The sequence below is a fragment of the Ochotona princeps genome, chromosome 6, assembly GCF_030435755.1.
Source record: "Ochotona princeps isolate mOchPri1 chromosome 6, mOchPri1.hap1, whole genome shotgun sequence".
Lineage (NCBI taxonomy): Eukaryota > Metazoa > Chordata > Mammalia > Lagomorpha > Ochotonidae > Ochotona > Ochotona princeps.
The window spans coordinates 71,275,193-71,299,823 of record NC_080837.1 but is presented as its reverse complement, the minus strand read 5'-3'; the positions used below and the strand labels follow the sequence as shown (position 1 = coordinate 71,299,823).

The 24,631-nt window shown below is 46.7% G+C and overlaps 1 protein-coding gene across 2 annotated transcripts in view; it reads left to right on the top strand.

Annotated features, from left to right (window-relative positions):
* Window positions 1-9,441: 9,441 nt before the first annotated feature.
* GCH1 (GTP cyclohydrolase 1) overlaps window positions 9,442-24,631 on the top strand; it is a 43,361-nt gene continuing 28,171 nt past the window's right edge. Inside the window, exon 1 of one of the 2 annotated variants that reach the window (XM_058666470.1) lies at window positions 9,442-9,853. In XM_058666470.1, coding sequence (XP_058522453.1) covers window positions 9,529-9,853 — 325 coding nt within the window. In that variant the 5' untranslated portion in view covers window positions 9,442-9,528. The remainder of the gene's footprint in view (window positions 9,854-24,631) is intronic. The other variant, XM_004584842.4, reaches the window with a different exon arrangement.

Genomic DNA, 24,631 nt, shown 5'->3' with positions numbered 1-24,631 from the left:
GAACTCTAGTAGTGGTGTGTCGGGCGTCATTTTGTACACTGTGGCAAAAGCTTTAGGACTGCAGGGGACAACAGTGAACTACACATGTGCTGATCTTGCGAGAACTCATTGAGTTCAGTGGATTGCACTGGTCCTGCTGGAAAATAATGCCAACTGTGGCATCGTATGGGTCAAAATAGGTCCGTGTGGCACCCAGACCTAACGTCCAACAGGTTCCAGCAGGATCAGCACCACCAACAATCTAGCTGTATAGGATACCTGGTGTCTCTCTAATCCTGGGACCTGCTTCAACTGAAAGTGGGAGAAAGGTTGCAGGGACATGATGCAACCTCAGCAGGGTATCACAGGAGGTGGAGATTGGTGATCCAGAAGTTGGGGCTATGGAGTTCTTGGTGGAAATCTAACATAAGAACCCAGACCTGGAACTTGCTGGAGGGAGTGACACAATTGGCTCCAAGCAAAAAGTTGTGTACCAACTGCAATAAGTAAAATTGAACTGTAGACCTGTGGGTGACACAGCTGAGAAACCTGCCCCAAGGAGAAGACTCTGCTAACCAAAAGTACAATGACCAAGAGCAAAAGAAGAGACAAAGGCACAATGAATATTACTGAAAACTCCCCTGCAAAGGAGCAAAACCCTTTGCCAACCTCAGAGTTAACTGAGGAAGACATCGAAAAAATGGGGGAACACAAAATTCATTAAACTCATTTTAAAGCTTATGATCAACAATAAGAAGCACATACAAGAGTTCAAAGAATTTAAGGAAGCAATAAAGCGAATCAAGGCTGGTATATCATAAATTAAGAACACAGTAGAGCAAATTAAAAGTACAGTGGAGAGTCTCCAATGTAGAATAAAGAAAACAGAACAAAGAATCTCAGAATTGGCAGATATTTCCTGTCACCAGGGAGAAGCAAACAAAAAGCTGGAAGCAGAGCTGGATCAGGCCAAAAAAAGCATTCAAGAATTGAAAGACACTATTAAGAGGCCTAATATAAGAGTTATGGGAGTCCCAGAAGGTGCAGAAAAGAGAAACTGGTTTTACAAATATTTTTAATGAAATAATAAAGGAAAATTTCCCTAATCTAGAGAAAGAATTGGGAAACAACATCCAGGAGGGGCACAGAACTCCCAACAGGCTTGACCAAAAGAGATCTTCACCAAGACACATGATCATCAAGCTGTCTTCAGTTGAACATAAGGAAAAGATCTTTAAATGAGCACGTGAAAAAAATCAGTTGACATATAAAGGAATGCCAATTAAACTCACAGGAGATCTCTCACAGGAAACTCTACAGGTCAGAAGAGAATGGAGTGACATACTCCAGATTCTAAAAGAAAAAATTGTAGGCCTAGGATAACATACCCAGCAAAGCTTTCTTTTTTTTTTTTTTTTAAGATTTATTTATGTTATTACAAAGTCAGATATACAGAGAGGAGGAGAGATAGAGAGGAAGATCTTCCATCTGATGATTCACTCCCCAAGTGAGCCGCAACGGGCCGGTGCTGCACCAATCCGAAGCCAGGAACCAGGAACCTCTTCTGGGTCTCCCACGCAGGTTCAGGGTCCCAAAGCCTTGGGCCATCCTCGACTGCTTTCCCAGGCCACAAGCAGGGAGCTGGATGGGAAGTGGAGCAGCCGGGATTAGAACCGGCGCCCATATGGGATCCTGGGGTGTTCAAGGCGAGGACTTTAGCCACTAGGCCACGCCGCCAGGCCCCCCAGCAAAGCTTTCTTTTGTCTTTGAAAATGAAATAAAATTTTTCCACAGTAAAGAAAAGTTGAAAGAATATGCCTGTTCCAAACCTGCTCTATAAATGATACTTCAAGATGTTCTCTTGACAGAGAAGAGGAATAGCACCTACCAAAACCAAAGGCAAATGGGAAGAACATCCCAGTAAAATGACAACAAAAGACTAAACCAATGAACAACCCATTCCTAAAAGGACAGGACCAAAATACCACCCATACATTTTAACCCTGAATGTAAATGGCTTAAGCTCACTCAAACATCATAGATTAGTAGACTGGATTAAAAAACAAAACTCGTCTATTTGTTGTCTAGAAGAGACACACTTCACCAACAAAAATCAGTGAAAATTACATCTCATGGGATTTGATGTTCTCTGTTAATTTCATATCTTCAAAACACTTTCTTTTGATTAAATCATTCAATGACTCATAGATCATATAATAGCATCATTTTCTTCAAGAAGGTTCTTGATTTTCATTTCTTCAGCTACATGTTAGTCATTTAGTAGCATGTTATTTAACTTCTTGGTGTTAATTTCTTTTTTCTTCCTGATGTTGATTTTGTTTTGTGGTTTTTCATTTAAGGGGATTTATAGTAGCTGTGTAATGCAGACTGTCACATCTAGTAACATGTTATTTAACTTCATGGCATTGTAAATTTCTATTTTTCTTACTATTGTTGATTTTGTATTATGACTTTTTTTTTTTAATAATCTTACTTAGTTGATTAGGGAACAAAGTGTCAAGGGCAACAGGGTGAAAGTGGGTAATACCATTGTTTCCACATCAATATCATTTTACCCTGTATCTGGGGTCAGGGAAAAAAAACAAAAGGAAAAGCCCCACCCAATCTCCCACCCATCCCAGACCAACGGGAGGCGCGCTCCGAGGGTCCTGCTCATACAGTTTTGATAGTTCATCAGTTCTGGATTGCTGCTAATCTCTCAGTTCCAATCGCAATGAACCCTATTCAGAATCCACTGGCTGACAGTCTCTTCATGGTTGGGGTTCTAAGATCAGCAGTTCAGTTGGCAGGATCTCCAAAGAAGCTTCATCTGAGATGATCCCAGGCCTGATTCTTGCACGAGTTTGCCAGTACAGAGTCCGACACCGTCCATCACACCAGTCAGCTTATGCTCATGCTGGTCGTTGGGATTGCTGGGTTCGTTCTGTTTCCAGCCCTGTCTTCCTCGTGATCCAACGGGTGTTGTAGTCCAGTTTGATCCTGCCCACTTCATACTCGGTCCTCACGCAAACCGGTTGGAGCTGCAGCCTAGTTGGGGTGACTCCCCATAACCCCCACCAGTTCTGCCCCCTACCCTGGTTCCCATGCTAGCCAGTATGCACCGCAGGCTTGTCAAGTCTGTCCCACATCCTGTTTAGCTCTCGCACGTGTCGATGGGCATTGAAGCCCAGCTCAACCCAACCAACCTACTATCCAGCCCACATACCTACTGGCAGGTGCCCTTCTGTACAGCCACCCCTGCCCCTGTCCTGGTGTTCGTGCTGTCCAATGAGAGTGGTAGCCCCGAGGGAGGTGCCCACTATTTCCCTTCTACGCCACACTCACTCCCAGATTATGCACTCTCCAGGTAGTTCTGGCATTTGACTTGACAGAATTAGCTCCAAGTGCCAGCCTCTGCCAGCTAGTACTGCGGCTAGCCCAACCAACCCTCACCCACTCTAGTTTTTGCTTGCACCAGTAGGAACAGTCAGCCCACCGTGGCCCTTCCCTTATCTAGCTCACATGAGGCCCACAGGTGTAACAGCCCTGCCTATTCTGATCTGCCCCCATCCTGACTCACGCTTTCCAATGGAAGTAGTTGTCCAGCAGGGGAGCCCATATTCCCGTGTCGGCTTTGCCTCCTCCCCCTGATTATCACATGTGCTGTTTGGGCGCTGCAACCACATCTGGTACGGCTCATCTCACCTTGGCATTCCTTATTGTGTACTAGTATGTGTCGCAACCGAACCTGGTTTGACCCATACTCTGTTCTGGCACTCGGACTCACCAGCGGGTGATGTGAACAGGTTCAGCCTGGTCTGCCCCCAATCCATGCCATGTGTATACCAGTGGGATAATTTCCGTAGCCTGTTCTGGGCTGTTTCCTATTGTGCTTCTTGCGCTTACCTGCAGGGACTGTGTCCTGCCAGAGGAGTTGCCCAGGCTCCTCCATCAGAATCTCTCCCAGTGCCAGGTTTCACACATACCAGTGGGTCCATGAGCCAGCCCTGTTCAGTTCACCTCCTGTCCTAGCAGGAACAGTGGTGTTTCCTGACTGTTCTTCAACCCAATCTGGTTCTTATTGTTGGATGTTTCAACCCAGCCATGACTCTTCCATACCTTCATACAGCTTACACATGGTTCAGTAAGGGCTGAGACCTAGCCTAGTCTGTCATACATTTCCCCTGGTCCTCCAGAGCACCAGATGGTGTTGGAGTCTGGCCTGGCTTGGTGCTTCCATTCCCAGTCCACACTTGTGCCTAGTGGGATTACACTCGTATCCTGATAGGAACGCAGCCCCATTTACAGCCCATGCGCTCATTGGTGGGAAACTCAACCCAGGAAGAGTATCCCCTTAGCTGCCCAACCGGGCCTATTCCCAGCCTTAGATCTTGTGAAGGCCAGTGGTTGCTCTGATTCTACTTGGTAGAGCTCCTCTCTTGTCCTGTCCCCTTAGATGCTGTGGCTTAGCATCCCTGTCTTACGCAGATCAGTAGGTGCAAGGACCTACTTGGCATGACCTGTGCTCCAACCTGATTTCTGTTGTTTCTTGTGAGTTAACGTTTGTTCGGCCCTACCCATTCTGTCCCCTTCCAGCGGCAGCACGGCCCACCCCACATCCTGTTAAAGGATGCACTTTCAGGTGCTGCTGCCTTGACCTGCGCTGTTTTGGGTTCCTGCACCCGTGTGTGATGGCAGGTGGCATGGACACATCTAGCTTAGTCCGTCCCAACCCCAGCTTGCGAGCTAACCAGGGGAACTTGTATTTCCACAGGTTTGGGCCCACACAACCCCATAGAGTCTACCCCCAGACCAAGTTCTCTTGCGTGCTGGATAGAGTCTTGACTCTGCCAAATGTGACCACTCCACCACTCCACCACTCCACCAAACAGTTGGGTAATGGTACCCATCACTGCCAAAGAGGCCCCCATCCATAGCATTGGTGTGGGCTGGTGTGTGACTAACAGTGATGTTCTAGGCAAACAGGCCATTTCTGTATTCCGAATTGGGTTGGTGTATCTGACTAACCGTAATTGTCTCCATGGTTCTTCCCTCCAACCCACCAGATCTCAGTCCCCACGCATGCCTAAAACTTCTATGACCCTGTCACTGGGAATCACCCAAGATTCACTACTCACCTACACTAAAATTGGACTTAGTCATGGGTGTCCCCAGGCAGCAAACATATCTTAAAAAACCCCAGAGCAGGCCACCAGGCAGACAGCAGGCAAAGCCTGGCACCACATGGTGCACTGGCTGCCATGGGTGAGGCCGAGGACTCGTTCACTGCCTTGCGGCAGTGTCTTTGGCGTGAGCCCCCAGCATTGGGTCCGACCCAGCACGGGCACCCCCCACAGCCACCACACTGTGAGGAGCGGCACTTGCCCCCAAACCCAAGGCCCGAACCCCCATATTATGACTTTTCATTTGAGGGAATGTACAGTAGCTGTGAAACAGACTAACATCCAGATGTGAGGATACAATGCAGTATGCATGTCTACTTCCAGCCAAAGATGGACTTACAATGAAACTGTTTTACTATATCTTGACAATAGGATTCTGGACTGTGTGCCATTGCCCATGCCTGCAATGATGGACATATGACTGTGTATGAAGAACTGTACTTTAGTAATGATATAGTAATGATATAGAGGAATTAGACAGAGGGAGTGTGGGGGATGAGGCTGGGATAAGGGAAATACCACGGGCCTGTATCATAAAATGATAATAATAAGAAAATGTAAAAAAAAAAAAAGGGAAATTTAAAAAAAATTACTTGTGGGACCAAGATATTAGCTCAATTGGCTAATCCTTCACTTCTAAGCACAGCATCACATGGGGGTGCTGGTTCACGTCCCAGCTGTTCCACTTCCCATCCAGCTTCCTGCTTGTGTCCTGGGAAAGCAGGACCAGAGCCTTGGGACCCTGCACCTGCATGGGCAACCCAGAAGAGCCTCTTGGATCCTGGCTTTGCCGCAGCTCAGCTCTGGCCATTTTGGCCACTTGGGGAGTGAGTCACCAGATGAAAAATCTTTCTGTCTCTCCGCTCTGTAAATCTGACTTTCCAATAAAAATAATAAATAAATTTAAAAAATATTTATTTATTTAACTTGAAATAGGGAGATAGAGTCCACAAAACTACCATGCTTAATTCATTTTTCATGTCTATCTTATTAGCTTGACTCTTGCTTTATTGAATTTGTGTTTCTGTTAAGCTTTTATGTAGTATCAAAGGCTTCACGAGCTTTCTTCTGTGGCATAGGTTTGGTTTCTTCTCAGTTGCATTAAAAAAAAGAGTGACACAGAAGTGGGGGGACAGACAGAAATCTTACATCCACAAGTTCACTTCCCAAAGGACTGCAACAGCCAGCACAGAGCCAGGAGTTGAGTACCCCCTTCCTGTCTTCCCCAGGGGTGGCAGCACCTAAGCACCTGAGTCATCATCCACTGCTTTCCTGGGGGCACTGTGGAATGCCCGTGTCACAAGTGGTGAGTCACCCTCTGTGCCACTTTGCCAGCTCCCTCAGTGGCACTCTCCATCTTCCTGTCTCTGCTGTGGTTTGAATATGGTTTCTCCTCCCCCAAATCAATGTTGAGATTTTAGTCTTCAATGCAACAGTGTTGGGTGGCGGGGATGGTTGTGGCTCTCTGACTCAAAGGAGCAGATCCTTGGGAATGGGTCAGTGCTACCTTCTAGGAGTTGCTCTCCTGGGAAGGGGTTAGGGCTTAGGACCGTGGGTTGCCAGAACGTGGATGAGGCATCTTGGGCTCCTCCAACCTGCCATGCGACACCTCTTGGCTTACACCCATCTGCCTGTCAATAATGCAAAGTGGTTTGTTTTGATCAGGCAGTATCAGTGGACAGTGGGCATTTCAGTTATAGATAAAATATGTTGGAGGTTATTTTTTGTTCTTTCTTAATGTATTGGAAAGGGAGATTTACAGACAAGAGAGACAGAAAAAGATTTTTCATTCACTGGTTCATTCCTCAAATGGCCACAATGGCTGGAGTTGAGCCAGTCCAAAACCAGGAGCCCTTTCTCGGTTTCCCAGATGGGTGTAGTGTCCCAAGGCTTTGGGTCATCCTCCACTGCTCTCCCAGCCCACAAGCAGGGAATTGGATGGGAAGTAGAGCAGCTGGCACATGAACTGTATCATGGCACACTTGAAGGGGGAGGATTATCCAATGTAATCATTGTGCCAGGCCTTGCAGGGTTTTGCCAATGGAAAAATAACTTATAATAATATTTGGAGAGTGGCTTTCCCATTGGTATTAATATTTCTTGATTTATGTATTTTGGTACATAATATAAATATGAATTAAATGACGGTCTTCACAAACCCCCAGTGACATAAACATTTCTTGTGTGTGTGTGTTTTAAGCTCATTTTTATTTGAAAGGCAGAATTAGAAAGGAGAAACAGAGTTCTTCCATCTATTGGTTCTCTCCCTAAATGGCCACAATGTCCACAGTGGGTTGGTCAGAAGCCAGCATCCTGGAGCTGCTTCTTGGTCTCCCATGTGGTTGCAGGGGTCCAAAGACTTGGACCATCCTCTTCTGCTTTCTCAGGCCATAAGCAGGGAGCTGGATCAGAAGTAGAGCAGTAGGGACTTGAACTGGTGTCCATATGGGATGCTGGCACTGCACACAAAGGTTTAACTTACTATACCACAGCACCAGCACCACCATGGTTTTTTTTTAAGATTTATTTATTTTTATTACAAAGTCAGATATACAGAGAGGAAGAGAGACAGAGAGGAAGATTCTCCCTCCGATGATTCACTCCCCAAGTGACTGCCACGGCCGGTACTTGCCGATCTGAAGTCGGGAACCTGGAACCTCTTCCAGGTCTCCCACACGCTGCAGGGTCCCAAATCTTTGGGCCGTCCTCCACTGCTTTCCCAGGCCACAAGCAGAGAGCTGGATGGGAAGTGGAGCTGCTGGGATTAGAACCGGCACCCATGTGGGATCCCAGTGGGTTCAAGGCGAGGACTTTAGCTGCTAGGCCATGCTGCCGGGCCCTGTTTCTTTCTTTTTTTTTTTAAGATTTATTTTTATTGCAAAATCAGATATACAAATTGGGGGAGAGACAGAGAGGAAGATCTTCCGTCCGATGATTCACTCCCCAAGTGACCGCAGTTGAGGATGACCCAAAGCCTTGGGACCCTGGACCTGTGTGGGATACCTGGAAGAAGTTACTGGATCCTGGTTTCGGATCGGCGCAATACCCACCTTCTATTTTAACTTGAAGGTAGCTATGAAGGCTGCAGTGCCCATACTTCTTTCCTGAATGCTCAGCACAAGGTTATGTCCGGAACGGATATCCAACAAATACTAATTATTAATTATAGTGACAGAGCTATTTTGTTAGCAGAGAGTAATTCCAGGGGCTTCCCTTCTGGTTTGTCTCATTTGAAGCCCATTGATACCTGTTTATATGTTATAAATATTAGTATTATGAAGTCCCCAAAACAAATGATTGGATAAATATCTTAAAACTTATCATTGGCCTTCTTGTATCTATCGAGAAAAGAAAAAACCCATTTAGAATTGTATTTATTATTTATTAGAGTTTGATTCAGCTCCCACCTGCTGGTTTCACTCCCCAAATGTCCCATCATGGGCAGGGTTGGGGCAGGCTGGAGCCAGGAGCCAGACATTCCAAGCCGGCTTTCACATGGGTAGCAGGGGACCCTTGTCCATCACCTGCTCCAGTTGAGGGCATCGGTGCTAGATCAAATGCCGGCCTATTTTTTTTTTTTAAGTCTGAAAACAAAGCAGATGTCACAGGCTTAGAGTCCAGCCGATCAATAGCATTTCACAATTTGTACTAAGATCTGGGAAAAGTGACGTGTCCGTCACTTTTAATCGATCAGGCACCAAATTCCCACAATCACGCTTCCATTTTGAAATCAAGCCTTAATTCTTCAGATTTGCAGGTCAGTTTCTACAGGGACAAAGTTCCGGCCATCCCTAGTACTGTCCTCCTAGACGCAGGGACTCATCTCAGGGTCACTTGGTGTAGCCACTCACTGGCAGTGCGCATATTTGCTAGTTCCAAGCCACCATGTTCTCTTGCCTTAAAAGCGCAGGAGTTGATTAGCTGAGCGTCAGCTGTCCTCGACCTCATCCACCTGTTACCTCACCCTTCTCCGGGGCGCTTCGGACGCCGCGACCTCTTGCGCCTTACTCCCCTGACCCCGCGGTCCCAACTCCTGACGCCCGCTCCTTTTCACATTCCATTCATTCCTGGGTTCCAACCTGCTCCCAGCGCGCAAGGCTCACCTGTGCTCCGGCTGGGGTCCCCAGGCCCCGCCCAGGGCAGTGAGGAGGCGGGGCGAGCTCCATGACGCATGGCGGCTCCGGCCAATGGGAAGGCCTCCGCCGGGTCGGCGGAGCTGCCGGGCGATAAAAGCGGGGCGCTGCCGGCGCCTGTCCTGAGCTCGGAGCGCCTCCTACGACGGCGAGTACATCCCTCGCCCGAGGTCACCGGCAAAGTTCACCTGCAACTGGGAGGCGCCCCTGCGTCCCCCTGCCCGGTTCAGTCGATGGAAAAGGGTCCGGTGCGTGCCCCGGCGGAGATGCCGCGGGGTGCCCGGTGCAGTAATGGGTTTCCCGAACGGGAGTCGCCGCGAGCAGGAGCCAGCCGGCCAGCGGAAAAGCCCCCGCGGCCCGAGGTGGACGGCTGGAAGGGCGAGCGGCCGCGCCGCGAGGAGGATAATGAGCTGAGCCTCCCCAACCTGGCGTCCGCCTACGCGTCCATCCTGCGCTCGCTGGGCGAGGACCCGCAGCGGCAGGGGCTGCTCAAGACGCCCTGGAGGGCGGCCACGGCCATGCAGTTCTTCACCAAGGGCTACCAGGAGACCATCTCCGGTCAGTGCGTGGGGAGGCGGTTCTGGGAACTTCCCACAGTTGCCTCACTCCGGGGGAGGGAGGGCCCGAGCGCTGTCACCTTCCGAACCCCGCCCTGGCGGTCAGGACGCCCTGGCCCGGGTACTCCTCGTGGACTCTTCCGTCGTGTCGTCGACCGACAACCCCATCCCTGAGCGGAGATCACCCGAGTGCGCGGGGCGGGTAGCTCGGGGCACGCGCGCGCCAGTGGGGAACTCGGCGCTGGCGAGGGAGAAGTCTTCTTGGCTGGTGCCTTCTCAGGAGAAGTCCGTGTTTAGGACGGTCTGGGAGTGAAGCCCTGACTTGGAGTGCCTGGGGCAGCCGGGTAATCTTTTCCGCGTTCGCGGATTGTCCGGGGGACAATCCTACCGCCGCTTTCTGACCAAAGCAACTGAGTGATTGCGGCTGGGCTCCAGGCTCCATCCCTTCGCAATGCCTTGCCTATCCCTGTCCCACCCTTATCCCTTCCCCATCCCTCAGGCGAGAGCCCACCGCAGCTTCGGGGCAGGTGGAGGCGGGCAGTAGGTGACCGAGCTGCCTGTTGGTGCGGTGGGCTCTGGTAGTCTGCTTAGTTAGTTAGTTACTTGACAACCACAAAAATAACTTTCATTTTCGGATGTGACTGAAAGCATGGCTTTCTACTCTTGGTGATATTTGTTTGTTTATGAGGAATTTCCAAGAAGCTTTCTGTCTTCACCATTTCTCAAAAGAAAAACGAAAGCAGAACACCCCCCACCCCCTACCCCCGGAGCTGGCTGGTGCTCGCTCTCCTGAAAGAGGATGGAGCAACCCCACTGAAAGATCCTGGGAATGAAGCTATTTTTGCCCAGCTTTCCCCACCCCAGAGGAAGGGTGGGGAAACCTAGTGTGGGAGGGGCGGGGCCCCAAAAGGAAATACTCCCCATCCTGCGGCCAAGATTCGGGCCTCTGGTTCTGTGGCCAGGTTCCCTTTACTTATTCATCTAAGCCTGAAAAGCAGGATTTCAAAATGCAAGAACTGAAGAATCAACACAGAATCGGGTTTCTGTGAGTTCAGCTTTGTATTTGGAAAATTTTATTTCTGAATCTGAGAAGCAGAGACCCGGAGACGGAGACCTTTCATCCCCTGGCTCATTCCCCCAAAATGAAAAATCTGGGGTTGGGGCAGGTCGAAGCAGGCAACCTGGAATTCAAGCCTGCCTTTCCCAGGTGGGAGGTGGGGCCAGAGTACCAAAGCTGTCAGCTGCTGCCTTTCAGGGTGTACATCAGCAGGCCTGGAAATGAAGCTGGGAGTGAACTCGGGCATGCCAGCCCTGTACTGCATGCCTGCCCGGCTGTAAGGCCGACTTCAGAGGGCTGGTGGAGGTGTCTGGTGATGTTCCAGGATGGAACGCCCAAATGCCTTCCCAGGGCTGTCTGCAGGCACGGAGGTGACCTCTTCGGCAATGCCGGCCAGCCCCTGGGAATCTGGCCCTGCACCGGGGAGGGGGAGGTCTGTCATCATGCGTGTGCTCATTAGCTGAAGGGTTAGAGAGTTCTGGCCCAGAGACAGGGTCCAGAGGGCCTGAAGCACTTCACAGATGCACCTGAGAGATGGTTAGCACCTGTTGGTCTCATGCACCAAATTGAGCTAAAGGGGACTTGAGGATTTCAGGGGGCATGTTCTGCCTCCCTGGAACACTGTTGTGGTCTGGTACTAAGCTGTTAGCTAAACGAGGAGCGGCTCAATGGGGTAAGCCCACCTCTGCCATGTTAGGATCCCTTCTGTGAGTGCTGGTGGTTTGAGCCCCAGCTGCTTCATTTCTGAGGCACCTGGGAAACTGCAGAAGTATCCACCCCCATGGGAGACCAGGATGGAACTAGGAACATCTGGCTTGAGCCTGGACCAGTCTCAGCCGTAACAGCCATTTGGGTAGTGAATCGGGAGATGGAAGATCTCTCTGTGTGTCTGATATATGCTGCCTGGCAAATAATAAAAAATTTAAATAAAAATATTTAACCTGCAAACCTAGACCAGAGAAATCACCAGTAGGTGGGGAACCTTAGGAGTGTCTGCCTTGAGTTGAAGCTTCCTTTCGGGGAGGTGAAAGTGTTCTGGCATTAGAACATGCTTTCAGTCAGACATGCTGGGACTTTTTTTTTTTTTAAGATTATTTATTTTATTGGAAAGGCAGATTTACAGAGAGAAAGATCTTCCAACTGCTAGTTTACTCCCCAAGTGGCTGCAGCAGCCAGAGCTGAGCCATTCCAAAATCAGGAGCCAGGAGCTTCTTCTGAATCTCCCACGCATGTTCTGGGTCCAAAGGCTTTGGGTCATCCACTACTGCTTTCCCAGGCCACAAGCAGGGAGCTGGATAGGAAATGGAACAACTGGGACATAAACTGGCGCCCATATGGGATCATGGCGCATGCAAGGCAAGGATTTAGCCACTGAGCCATCATGCCGGCCCTATTGAGCACTTTAGAAATGGTTACAACCATGCCTTATTTATGTATCCCCACAGTACGCTTCTTTAACAAGTCCAGAGACCAGTGAAGATTATTAAGAGCATGAAGTGAATCTTTGGGGGTGTGGAGCATCAATGCTTTCTGTGACTGTCTTGGGAAGCCCTCCATTTGGAGGCCAACAGTATTCTCTGTGACAAGGAGACTGAGTTTGCAAGGGGTCATGTCAGGTAGCCAGCCTGGCTGTTGAGCTCTGACTACTTGTTTCCTGATGTTACAACATGGAGAGTTGATTCAGTGTGGCTTGGCTACCACACATTGCAAACTGGGACAAAATAAAGACAACAGGGTAGAATGGGCAATCAGTCTGTCATATGCAGTAAAAGGTAGCAAGGAGAGATGTTACGGGAACATTGGGGAACCCCTTGATAGGGGTTTTTAGTGTGCTGTGTATCCAGGTGTGACAGGTATTACCTTGCTGTGGAGTATAGACAAACATTTCAAAGCCTTCCTGCAGGGAATCGTGTTTAAAATGTGAATGCTCTTTTTGTTTTGTTTTTAAAGAGCTAATAATAAGAGGTGGAAGGGAGGGGAGGAGACAACAAGCATGATACCTTGGGGACAGCTGTGGACCTGACATGGTGGGGGTGTGTCTCAGGCCACCCTGAGTGGGAGAGAAGGGAGGCTACTGTGGGAGGGGGACGTCACAAGTGAGCTAAGTCTGGACTCTCCTGGAGAGTACCAAGGCAGAAATGGAGAAAGTAAACCTGCGTGGTCCCCAGTTTTTACTTGATGAAAGGGTGTAAGTTAACAACTACTGTGGATTATTTTCGGGTAGAAATAAAAACTTCTTTGGGACTTTTCCATGTTTGTAGAGAAGAGAGGATTTTCTATTTTCTGTGCTGTGTTCAGTGTATGAATCCTGTTTAAGTGGGACTGACTTGATTGCTATTTGAGATCAGTTGGTATTTTATATTCCCTCGATCTTTTTCTTTTTAAGCGATTTCTTCTCGTGTGGGTTGTGGCTAGTGTCTGGTTTGCTGGGGCGATGTGGGACTTTGTCCTGTATGGTGGTTCCTTGCTTGGGCTGTGTTTGGTGTGTCCCTTCCCTACCCCACCCCTTTCTAGTGCATGCCTTCCTGTGGGAGCATCTGGGCCCTGTGGAGAGGCTGTGCAAGTCTGCTGATCCCTGCTCACTGCTGAGCCATAGCTGGAAGAGATGCTGTCAGCTCTGCTACAAATTAGCTCTCACAAGCTAAGCTAAGCTTGGACCAGTTCTCATCAATTTTCCTGGTGCGTTGGTTTAGCCGTGACCTAGTTCTCTTACGTATTTAGGGTTTTTCCTTGCCAAGATTTTTCTGTGTTGGGCTCCTTTCCTATGTTTCTATTCTTTTAATCAGCACCTACAGTGGAGAAGGGCTGTCTGCTCCTACCCAAGGTCCCAGTAGCTGACTGTTCCTTTTCCAGGTCCTCTCCCAGGTGTAAATGGGACCCACCTGCTGGCATCATCTGCCACAGGTTAACTGGGTGACTTTTGTTCCACCTACAACCCTTTGTGTGAGTTTTTGGGAACAGATACGTCTTGCCGCCTTGTCACATTTCTATTTAAAATAGATCTCGTTGTCCTGCCCATGCAGCTTGGTCACGTTGACCGTGTCCTCAGTTTTGGGCAGAATGTGTGTAATTGATTGTTCAGAGATGGCACCGGAAGTGATTGACTTCTTGCTGTTTCCCCGGCAGGGCTGAGGAGGCCCAGACACCTGCAGTGAGTCATGTCCGGGCCTTGGCATTTTCACTGCAAGATTGGATCTGTTCTTGAAGGATAATGCGAGGCAATTAAAGACTTTGTTTACACAAAATGGATCACAGCCACTTCAGTCACACAAGGGTGTTTTTTTCTGAATCTGAAATCTCTGATTTATTAAATCAGACCGTTGTGGTGAACTAAGAATTATAGCAGCTTCTAAGGTGTGAAAGCACCAAAAAGCCAAATTACTTAAAATTGCTGCACAGTGGGGGCGGAGGAAGAAGAGTTGATACTACAGTTTATTAGCAGAAACTTCATCTCATTGTTCGGAGGTGCACTTGCATCCTGATTACCTAATACATATATTAAAGTTCATTTTTAAATCAACACTTCTGTAGGACTCAGTTCTTTTTATTGCCAGAAAAAATAAACAGCAGAAGTAATGAAACAGTTGGGACAACTTATGTTGGAATTTGGGTGTAGTGTAAGTGGATTAAAACTGTTGAGAAGGCACATTGTGAATGAAAGAGAAAAGCCCATATTACAAGTTTTTATTTTTTTAAAGAATATCTAAGTTAAGGCATCAAGGGATGTTAAACCTTGCTTTCCCTGACACAGAAGGAAAAGTCGCTGCATATAACTGGGAGATACCACACAGGGCTGTTGAATTGGTGCCTGTGTCTGCTTTCCAGAACTGACATCACCAGTGCCACGAAGCAGGTGGTTTTAATGGCACAAGTCACTTGTTTGACAGTTCTGAAATGCGGGTGCAAGCTGACCCACAATCCCTCTGATTCCTGCAGAGGTGGAATCCTTGCTGCCTTTTCCCAGATTCTGGGTTGATGGCCAGCAGTTCTTGGTGGTCCGTGGCTTGCCCCTATGTCTTGTCTTTTTTTTTTTTTTTTTTTTTTTTAAGATTTATTCATTTTATTACAGCCAGATACACACAGAGGAGGAGAGACAGAGAGGAAGATCCCCCGTCCGACGATTCACTCCCCAAATGAGCCGCAACGGGCCAATGTGCGCCGATCCGAAGCCGGGAACCTGGAACCTCCTCCGGGTCTCCCACGCGGGTGCAGTGTCCCAATGCATTGGGCCGTCCTCAACTGCTTTCCCAGGCCACAGGCAGGGAGCTGGACGGGAAGTGGAGCTGCCGGGATTAGAACCAGCGCCCATATGGGATCCCGGGGCTTTCAAGGCGAGGACTTTAGCCGCTAGGCCACGCCGCCGGGCACGCCCCTATGTTTTTTTCTAGTCTTTGACCTTTGTCTTTCCTCTCATTTTTTACTGTGTGTGTTCCTGGCTCAGACTGCAGTACTAAGGCTTACCAGGAGAGGGCAGCTGCCGGCTCATTGTATTAAAATGATTCAAAATCCTTGATGTTGATGCCTGGATTAAAGGAATGCCTGGTTGGGTGGGCCTGATGGGGGGTATTGTGGGTCGCCCCGACTAGGCTACAGCTCCCACTGGTTGATGTAAGGGCCGAGTATGTGCTGGGCAGAACCAGACTGGACTGCAACACCCATTGGTTCCAGTGCAACTCGGGACTGAAACAGAACCAACCCAGCAGTTGCAACCACCAGCTGATCGGGGTGATGGACTGTGCCGGGCCCTGTGCTTGCTAGAACATACAAGAATCTCGACTGGGAATACCTCAAGGTTTCTTTGGAGATCTCCCCAATCGAACTGCTGGACTCAGAACTCTAACCAAGAAAAGACAGAAGACAGAACAGGTCAATCATTCATCTCAGCTATATGTTGGCAGCGAAATATGGGGCAAACGGTGACTTTATGATGGACCATATCAACCAGTGGACGACCTCATCGAACGAAAATGGCAGCGAATCATAACTGGAGAACTATTAAAACCACTCAAGCAAATATCTCAGAGCATGCCCCACATCCGGGACTTGGGGTGGGTGGGAAACCGGGTGGGGCTTCACCCTCAATATCCCCCTTTACCTCAGATACATGATGGAAACAATATGGACATAATAGTATTACCCACTTCCCTATACCCCCTGAACCTTTTTTTTTTTAACCGCAATTAACTATGTAAATATGGTCAACAACAATACAATAAAATAAAAAAAAAACAAAAACAAAAAAAAGGAATGCCAGGTTACACTAGAAAATGTCTTTCCCTAGAGTTAACAATTCTCTGTTGAGGAGTGAGCCTTCATGGTACAGCGGGTTGAGCTGCAACATGAGATGTCACTATCCCATATCTGAGTCCCTGGTTCTGGTTGCTGTAATGCACCTGGGAAAGGAGTGGAAGATGACCCAAGTACTTGAGACCCTGCCACCCATTGGGGAGACCTGGGTGGAGCTGTGGACTCCTGGCTTTGGCCTGGTCTAGCTTTGGCTTTTGTGGGCTTGTTTGGGAATGAAGAAAAAGTGGATGGAAGATCTGACTCAACCTTCCTCCTCAGTCTGCCTTTCAAATAAATAAATAAGTCGATAAAAACATTTCTGTAGTGAGTATGTTTGTTGTTGTGGTTGGGGTGCTACTGGAGGTACCCGCCGCTCATACTAAAGTGCTTGGGTTCAAGTCCCACCTCCACTCCCAGTTGAAACGTCATGCTAATGTGCACCCCAAGAAGCAGCAGGTGGTGGTTTGAAATGGCTTTGAGAGTTTTTAGTACTGTAGCAACAAAGTATGTAAGAAGACTGGAAATGTGTGAAAAAAGAAAGCATTGAAGATGTAAGACAAATCTCAGGACAAACTAGAAAAGGACTTTTAAAAACTTGTTTTATTCCGGGCCCGGTGGCGTGGCCTAGCGGCTAAAGCCCTCGTCTTGAAAGCCCCGGGATCCCATATGGGCGCCAGTTCTTATCCCGGCAGCTCCACTTCCCATCCAGCTCCCTGCTTGTGGCCTGGGAAAGCAGTCGAGGACGGCCCAAAGCCTTGGGACCCTGCACCCGCATGGGAGACCCGGAAGAGGTTCCTGGTCCCAGCATCGGATCGGCGCGTACTGTCCCGTTGCGGCTCACTTGGGGAGTGAAACATCGGACAGAAGATCTTCCTCTCTGTCTCTCCTCCTCTCTGTATATCTGGCTTTCCAATAACAATAAAAAAATCTTTAAAAAAAAATTAAAAAAAAAATAAAAATAAACTTGTTTTATTCCTATTTTTTTATTTTTATTTTTATTGCAAAGTCAAATAGGAGAGACAGAGAGGAAGATCTTCCGTCCGATGATTCACTCCCCAAGTGACCACAAAGGCCGGTGCTATGCTGATCTGAAGCCACGAGCCAGGACCCTCCTCCAGGTCTCCCATCCAGGTGCAGGTTCCCAAGGCTTTGGGCCGTCCTTGACTGCCTTCCTAGGCCATAAGCAGGGAGCTGGATGGGAAGCAGAGCTGTTGGGATTAGAACCGGCGCTCATATGGGATCCTGGCACATGCAAGGCTACCATGCTGGTCCTAACTTTCTGATATTTAAAGGTGATGATGACATTACAAGTAGAGAAAGGAAAAAAAAATGATCATATATAATAATAGTGAAGTAAAATAAACATGAAAATCCTATTGTTTCTTTCATTACTAGTGAGTATAGACCCTTTCTTTATACAACAGTTAATTCCCAGGATGCTGATCACGCTCAAGGAGATGATGTTTATTGTGTTCTGCGTGTTAGTTGTCACAGATCAGGGAGAACAGATGATATGTGTCTTTTTGAGACTGAATTATCTCACAAGGACTTTTTTTTTAAAGATAATATGGCAATTGGGCCCGGCGGCGTGGCCTAGCGGCTAAAGTCCTCGCCTTGAAAGCCCCGGGATCCCATATGGGCGCCGATTCTAATCCCGGCAGCTCCACTTCCCGTCCAGCTCCCTGCTTGTGGCCTGGGAAAGCAGTTGAGGACGGCCCAATGCATTGGGACCCTGAACCTGCGTGGGAGACCTGGAAGAGGTTCCTGGTTCCTGGCTTCGGATCGGTGCGCACCGGCCGTTGCGGTTCACTTTGGGAGTGAATCAACAAAAAGATCTTCCTCTCTGTCTCTCCTCCTCTCTTTGCATATCTGACTTTTTTTTTTAAAGATTTATTTTTATTACAAAGATAATATGGCAATTATATTACTCTGAATGTTGGAATTTTTTTAGTATAGTTGTTTTATGTCTTCATTGAGTTTTTTTTTAATTTTGGTTTTTATGGTTTAATTCCATAGGGTCTGGGATTTCCTCCCCCGCCCCAAGTTCCACCCCCCCAACTGATTTCTCCCATATGATAACAATAATTTAGTCCTTCATAAGAAGTCATAATTCATCAATCTGTTATTTAAGTGTGTCCCAACATTGCTGGTACAATGTTAGACAGTCCAGCATCCCGTTGTTTAGATATGTCTAACAGTTTCACTGGGAGTCCGTCTTTGATTTGGAAATAGGGGTACATATTACATTGTATCTTCATGTCTGGATATGCGAGTCTGTACTACACCATCACTATACATTCCCTTAACTGAGAAGCCACGAAACAAAGCTAGCAGCAGGTGTGAAGTTAAAACAAACAAAAAATTTTACCACCATGGAGTCAAAAAAAGTGTCCCACTGAATAACCAACACATAGGTGATGAAAAAGAAAACAAAAAAGCCTCTTGGGTAAAATGATACCACCAAATAAACTATTTGGAAGAAATGAAAATGAAATGAAAAAACATCAAAACACATGGCACGCAGCAAAAACAACATGGAAAGGGTTATTGAACTTGCAATTTGCTTTATGGCTTCCTTACATTAGAGAGAACACATGATATTTGTCCTTTTGGGATTGACTTATTTTACTAAGCTTAATAATGGTCTCTAGTTGGGATCATCTAGTTGCAAATGGCATGATTTCATTTTTTTTAATGGTTGAGTAATATTCCATGGAGTAGATGTTATCCTAGGCCTACAATTTTTTCTTTTAGAATCTGGAGTATGTCACTCCATTCTCTTCTGGCCTGTAGAGTTTCCTGTGAGAGATCTCCTGTGAGTTTAATTGGCATTCCTTTATATGTCAACTGATTTTTTTCACGTGCTCATTTAAGGATCTTTTCCTTATGTTCAACTGAAGAGATCTTGATGATCATGTGTCTTGGTGAAGATCTCTTTTAGTCAAGCCTGTTGGGAGTTCTGTGCCCCTCCTGGATGTTGTTTCCCAATTTTTCTCTAGATTAGGGAAATTTCCCCTTATTTCATTGAATACACCTTTAATCACAGCTTCTCTTTCTGCTCCCATAATTCTTATATTTGGCATTTTAATAGTGTCTTTCAATTCTTGAATGCTTTTTTTAGCTTGACCAGCTCTGCTTCCAGCTTTTTTTGTTTGCTTCCCTCTGGTGACAGGAAATATCTTCCAATTCTGGGATTCTTTCTTCCTTCTATTTTGGAGACTCTCTATTGTCCTTTTAATTTGCTCAACTGTATTTTTTAAAAATTTATTTATTTTTATTGAAAATTCAGATATACAGAGAGGAGGAGAGACAGAGAGGAAGATCCTCTTATCTGATGATTCATTCCCCAAGTGACTGCAATGACCGGAGCCACGGCGACCTGAAGCCAGAAGCCAGGAGCTCCTCCAAGTCTGCCATGCAGGTGCAGGGTCCCAAGGTTTTGGGTCATCCTTGACTGCTTTCCCAGGCCACAAGCAGGGAGCTGGAAGGGAAGTGGGGCAGCTGGGATTAGAACCTGTGACGATATAGGATTCCAGTGCACTCAAGGCCAGGATCTTAGCTGCTAGGCCACTGTGTTGGGCCCTCCACTGTATTAATTTGTGGTATATCAGCTTTATTTTGATTCATTTCCTGTTTGACGTGTTCCTTAAATTTCTTGAACTCCTGAATTACGTGCTCCTCATTCTTGATAAGAAGCTTTATAACAAGTGTTGTGAATTCTGTGTCTCCCATTTTTTTGGTGTATTACTCAGTTAACTTTGAGGTTGGCAAAGGCTCCTTTGCAGGGGAATCTTCAGTAATATTCATTGTGCTTTTGTCTCTTCTTTTGCTCTTGGTCATTGTACTTCTGGTTATCAGAATCTTCTCTTTGGTGCAGGTTTCTAAGCTCTGTTACCCAGAGGTCTACAGTTCAATTTTACTTATTGTTGTGGGTGCATAGCTGTTTGCTTGCAGTCACTTGTACTGCTCCTTCCAGTGAGTTCAGGTCTGGATTCTTATGTTAGACATCCACTATGGTCTCTGTAGCCCCAGCCCCTGGCTCACCACTCTCCACCTCCTGTGATACCATGCTGTTATTGTACCGTTGTCTGTACAGTTTTTCTCCCACTTCCTGTTAGAGCAATTCCCAGGATTAGAGAGACACTAGGTGTCCTATGTAACTAGATTGTTGTTGCAGTGATCTTGCTGGAACCTGTTGGCCGTTAGGTCTGAGGGCCACATTTTAACCCATACGATACCAAAGTTGGTATTATTTTCCCTGTGGGCACTGAACTTGGTGAGTTCACTCCCAACTCAGTGCATGCGCAGCTCACTGTTGTCCTGAAGTCCTAAAGTTTTTCTACGCTGTACAAAATGGTGAGTGATATGCCACTACTAGTTCTTGATCTGCTGGCCATCAGGTCTGAGGGATACTGGGACCTATCTTGGGTTAAAATTGTAAGTTGCCACATTGTTGAGGCAGAAATGAGTTCACTCCTAGCTCAGTGAATGCATGGTCCTGTCCCATAGCCTTTGCCTCCTTATACAAAATGGCATCTGATTCACCTCTCAGGAAGTGACTGGGCTGTGAAATTTACGCTGTTTCTGCACTGCCCATCTGGGACCTGCCTCTCTGTTCCTGGTCAAATCAAACAAACCAGCAGGATGGGCAGTTCTTTGTCTGGGTTCACCTCCTGAGTTCCTGGTGAACACTCCTTCCCACCTTGTGACTGGTGGAGTTCCAGTTGTTGCTGCAGTTCAGATTGCTACTGGCTGAATGCTGCTAGGGTATTGGTCGCTGTAACACCACGCTGATGTGTCGTCTGCTTTCCTGTCGTCTGTCAGTCTCTGGGTACCCTTCTACTATTGTTCTGTCCTCTCCTATTTCCTGGAATGTGCCCTCTCTGCTTCACACTGTCTAATGTTTCTCCATTTGTTTAAATGTGTCCTTACCCTGTTCTGCCATATTGCTTCTGTTCATTGATTTCTTTGACACAAGAGTGTAGTATACTTTCTGAAAAAGGTTTCTAAAAGAAGTTAGGGTTAAAAGTGCTCAACATGAGTGTGGTGCGGTAGCTTAGCAACTAAAGTCCTCACTGTGCACATGCCAGGATCCCACATGGGAGCCAGTTCTAATCCCAGCGGCCCCACTTTCCATCCAGTTCCCTGCTTGTGACCTGGGAAAGCAATTGAGAATGGCTTAAAGCCTTGGGACCTTGTGCCTGCATGGGAGACCCAGAAGAAGCTCTGGGCACCTAGCTTAGAAATTGCACAGCTCTGGCTGTTGTGGGCACTTGGGGAGTGAATCAGCAGATGGAAGATCTTCTCTGTCTCTTCTCCTGTTTGGATATCTGACTTTGCAATAAAAATAAATCTTTGAAAAAAAGTGCTTGGCACATAAAGCATATTCATTCTAAAAAGTCTGAATATTCCTAAAAGGATAAATGATGTTTAAAACTTGTTTTCACGGGGGTGAATATTGTGGTACCATAGTTTTAGCTTCTGTTTGAGACACCTGTGTCTCATGTAGGAGTTCCTGGGATGGAGTCCCTACTCTACTTCTGGTCTAGCCTCCTGCGTGTGTACCTTGGAGGCTGCACGTGGTGGCACAAGACTTGAGTCCTTGACATCCACATGGGAGACTCTGATGGAGTTCTAAGCCCCTGGTTGAGCTTGGCCGAGCCCTGGCTGCTGTGGGCATTGGAGGAGTGAGTCAGCGGTTGAAAGATCGTTCTTTCACTTAACAAAATTTTTTTAAATTAAGGTTTAACAGGTGAGATACAATTACAAAAAAAAAAAAAAAAAACCCACATTGTTTAGAGCATTTGTCTGTATTCCCACTAAACTTCTTTTTGCTTTTTACTTGTTAAACTTCTTATTTGGAAAAGTATTAAGCTTTTTACTGTCGTGTTCATCTAAAATGGGTTATCTCAGAAGTTACAAAAGGAAAACAATGAAGGTAAAAAGAGAAAGGATGGAAAGGAGGAAAGGTAGGAGGAAGGGAAAGGAGGAAGAAGGGGAATGCCTTTTTGTCAGTTGTACTCCTAGAGTTAGACTTAAATAGTACTGCCCCTTGCCCCGAGAGCTTATACTCAGTCAAGAACACTTTCTGGGTACATGTGCTTCTGTGGGGAGGCATCCTCTGTGACATTGAGAGCAGTTGGCCTTAGGGGTCGTCAGCCTTATTTGTTCATTACAGTCCTTCTGCTTATTGGTTTGTTAGCCATTGATAGCTTACCTCAATCAGTGTTTATTAGACATTGCAAATCAATGAGGTTTGCCCTGTAAGTATTTTTGAACTTATTAGCTAGAGATCTGTTATTGCTGTTGTTGTTGTTTTTGAAGTTTGTTTTATTTGTTTGAAGGGCAGGAAGATAGGGAGAAACAGAGAGAGAAAGAGATGTTCCATCTGCTGCTCCACACGCAAATGACTGCAGCCAGGCCAAAACCAGGATGCTGGAAATCCATCCAGGTCTGCATGTGGGTGGTAGGGACCCAGGTCCTCGAGTCATCAGCCATGCTTTCTCAGCACATTAGCAGGAAACTTAATCAGAAGCTGAACAGCGGGACTGGAGCAGGTGCTCCCTTAGGGGATGCTGCTGATGTGGGCAGTGGCTTAACGTACAGCACCATGACATCAGCCCCGTAGATCGTTAGAGATGGTGTAAGGGGACTCTAGACAATCTGTGTAATTTTTTTGGTAAGTTTTAAAGTATTTGACACAGAGTTCAGAAATATATAAGGCTCTTTACTTGCTTTTTAAATTCTTTCAACAAAAGATTTATTTATTTTTATTGGAAGTCAGATTTATAGAGAGAAGGAGATAGAAAGATCTTCCATGTGCTGATTCACTTCCCAAATGGCTGCAGTGGCCACTTCTGAGCTGCTCCAAAGCCAGGAGCCAGGAGCCTCTTCTGGGTCTTCCACATGGGTGCAGGGTCCCAAGGGATTGGGCCATCTTCTACTGCTTTTCCAGGCTACAAGCAGGGAGCTGGAAGGGAATTGTAGCAGCTGGTGTGTGAACCAGCGCTCATATGGGATACTGGCGCATAAAAGGTGAGTACTTCAACAACTAGGCTACTGTGCCAGGCCCTCTTTTCTTGCTTAATCTTCCATTTTTCAATGTAGGGCTGTCTAATTCTAACTCATTCTGGAAGATATGGGAGGAGATGGTACTTCCACAGCATGAAAGTGAAGAGTGTTCACACGTCAAATAGCAATGAGATGACAAACTTGGAAAACATTTACAACTCATCTGCTATACAGCAGATTACTGCTGCTACACAATCCTAATTTAATGAGATGCTTGAAATGGGTGGGAGATGAGGCCAGCAACGCAGCTGAAAAGTGGCAAGACAGGAGAATAGATGGCTCTTTGGAAAGGAAATTTAAACAGGGCTTAAAAGATGGAAGGATGAGCAGCCCTAGTAAGAGGGATGCGCATAACCCACCTGAGATGTGGTTTTTTTCCTTGTTAAGTTGGCAAGCATCCAGAAATTTGTCACTGTGTGCTTTCCTAACGTTTTACAAAAAAAAAAAAATTACTGATGAGAATGATGTGGCATTTGACAGCGTCTCTCAATATGCGCACACACACACACACACAGAGAGAGAGAGAGAGAGAGAGATCGATCCTGCTTGGAAATCCTGAGAATTTCTCAGTTTCTTGTGGGAGTGTACCTGCACCCATGATAGAATCCATGCCCGTGCCTAGTTCCTATTGGCATTCTCTTAGGAAGTTTACAGGTTATAGCTGAGTTCCATTCTGTTGGAAAATGATAGGGCAGGGAGCCAGTGTTATTTGCATTATCATTCTGAAACTGGAGGGGAGGCCACAGGTCACCTGTCCCTTAGGAATATGAGCTGGGAGGGTGGCAACTAAGGGGAGGAGCCACAGTTCTCACTGTATTTCAGAATTTGTGGTTTTTCATGTGCATGCATGTATTTTCAACTAGATGCATTTAGAATATTGTGACTAAGTTGTTTCAAAGCTAGCAGTAAGCAAGATAGCTTCTGTGGCTAGCTAACCAGAAAAGCCTAGTTACTAAAAACCTTTGCCTTGAAATTAGCAAAAACAAATGTAGACAAAGTCGTGTGGCTCCTAAGAGTGCAGTCCATGTGCTACTACACAGAGGGTGATGTTCCCATTAACTATAATGGAACTCAAGACACTCCCCTTGCTGAGCAACCTGGTGGGCCACAGATGCATTGTAGGGCCACACATTTCTCATGAGCTTCAGGTGATCATCAAGAACGTTCTTGATTATCTTTTTCACTTCTTCAGCACCACGGTTAGTCATTCAGTAGCATGTTATTTAACTTCATGGAATTTTTAATTTCTTCTTTTCTTCCTATTGGTGATTTTGTTTTGTGGCTTTTCATTTAAGGGGATGTATAGTAACTGTGTAACAGAGACTGTCATATCCAGATGTGAGGATACAATGCAGTAGGCATCTC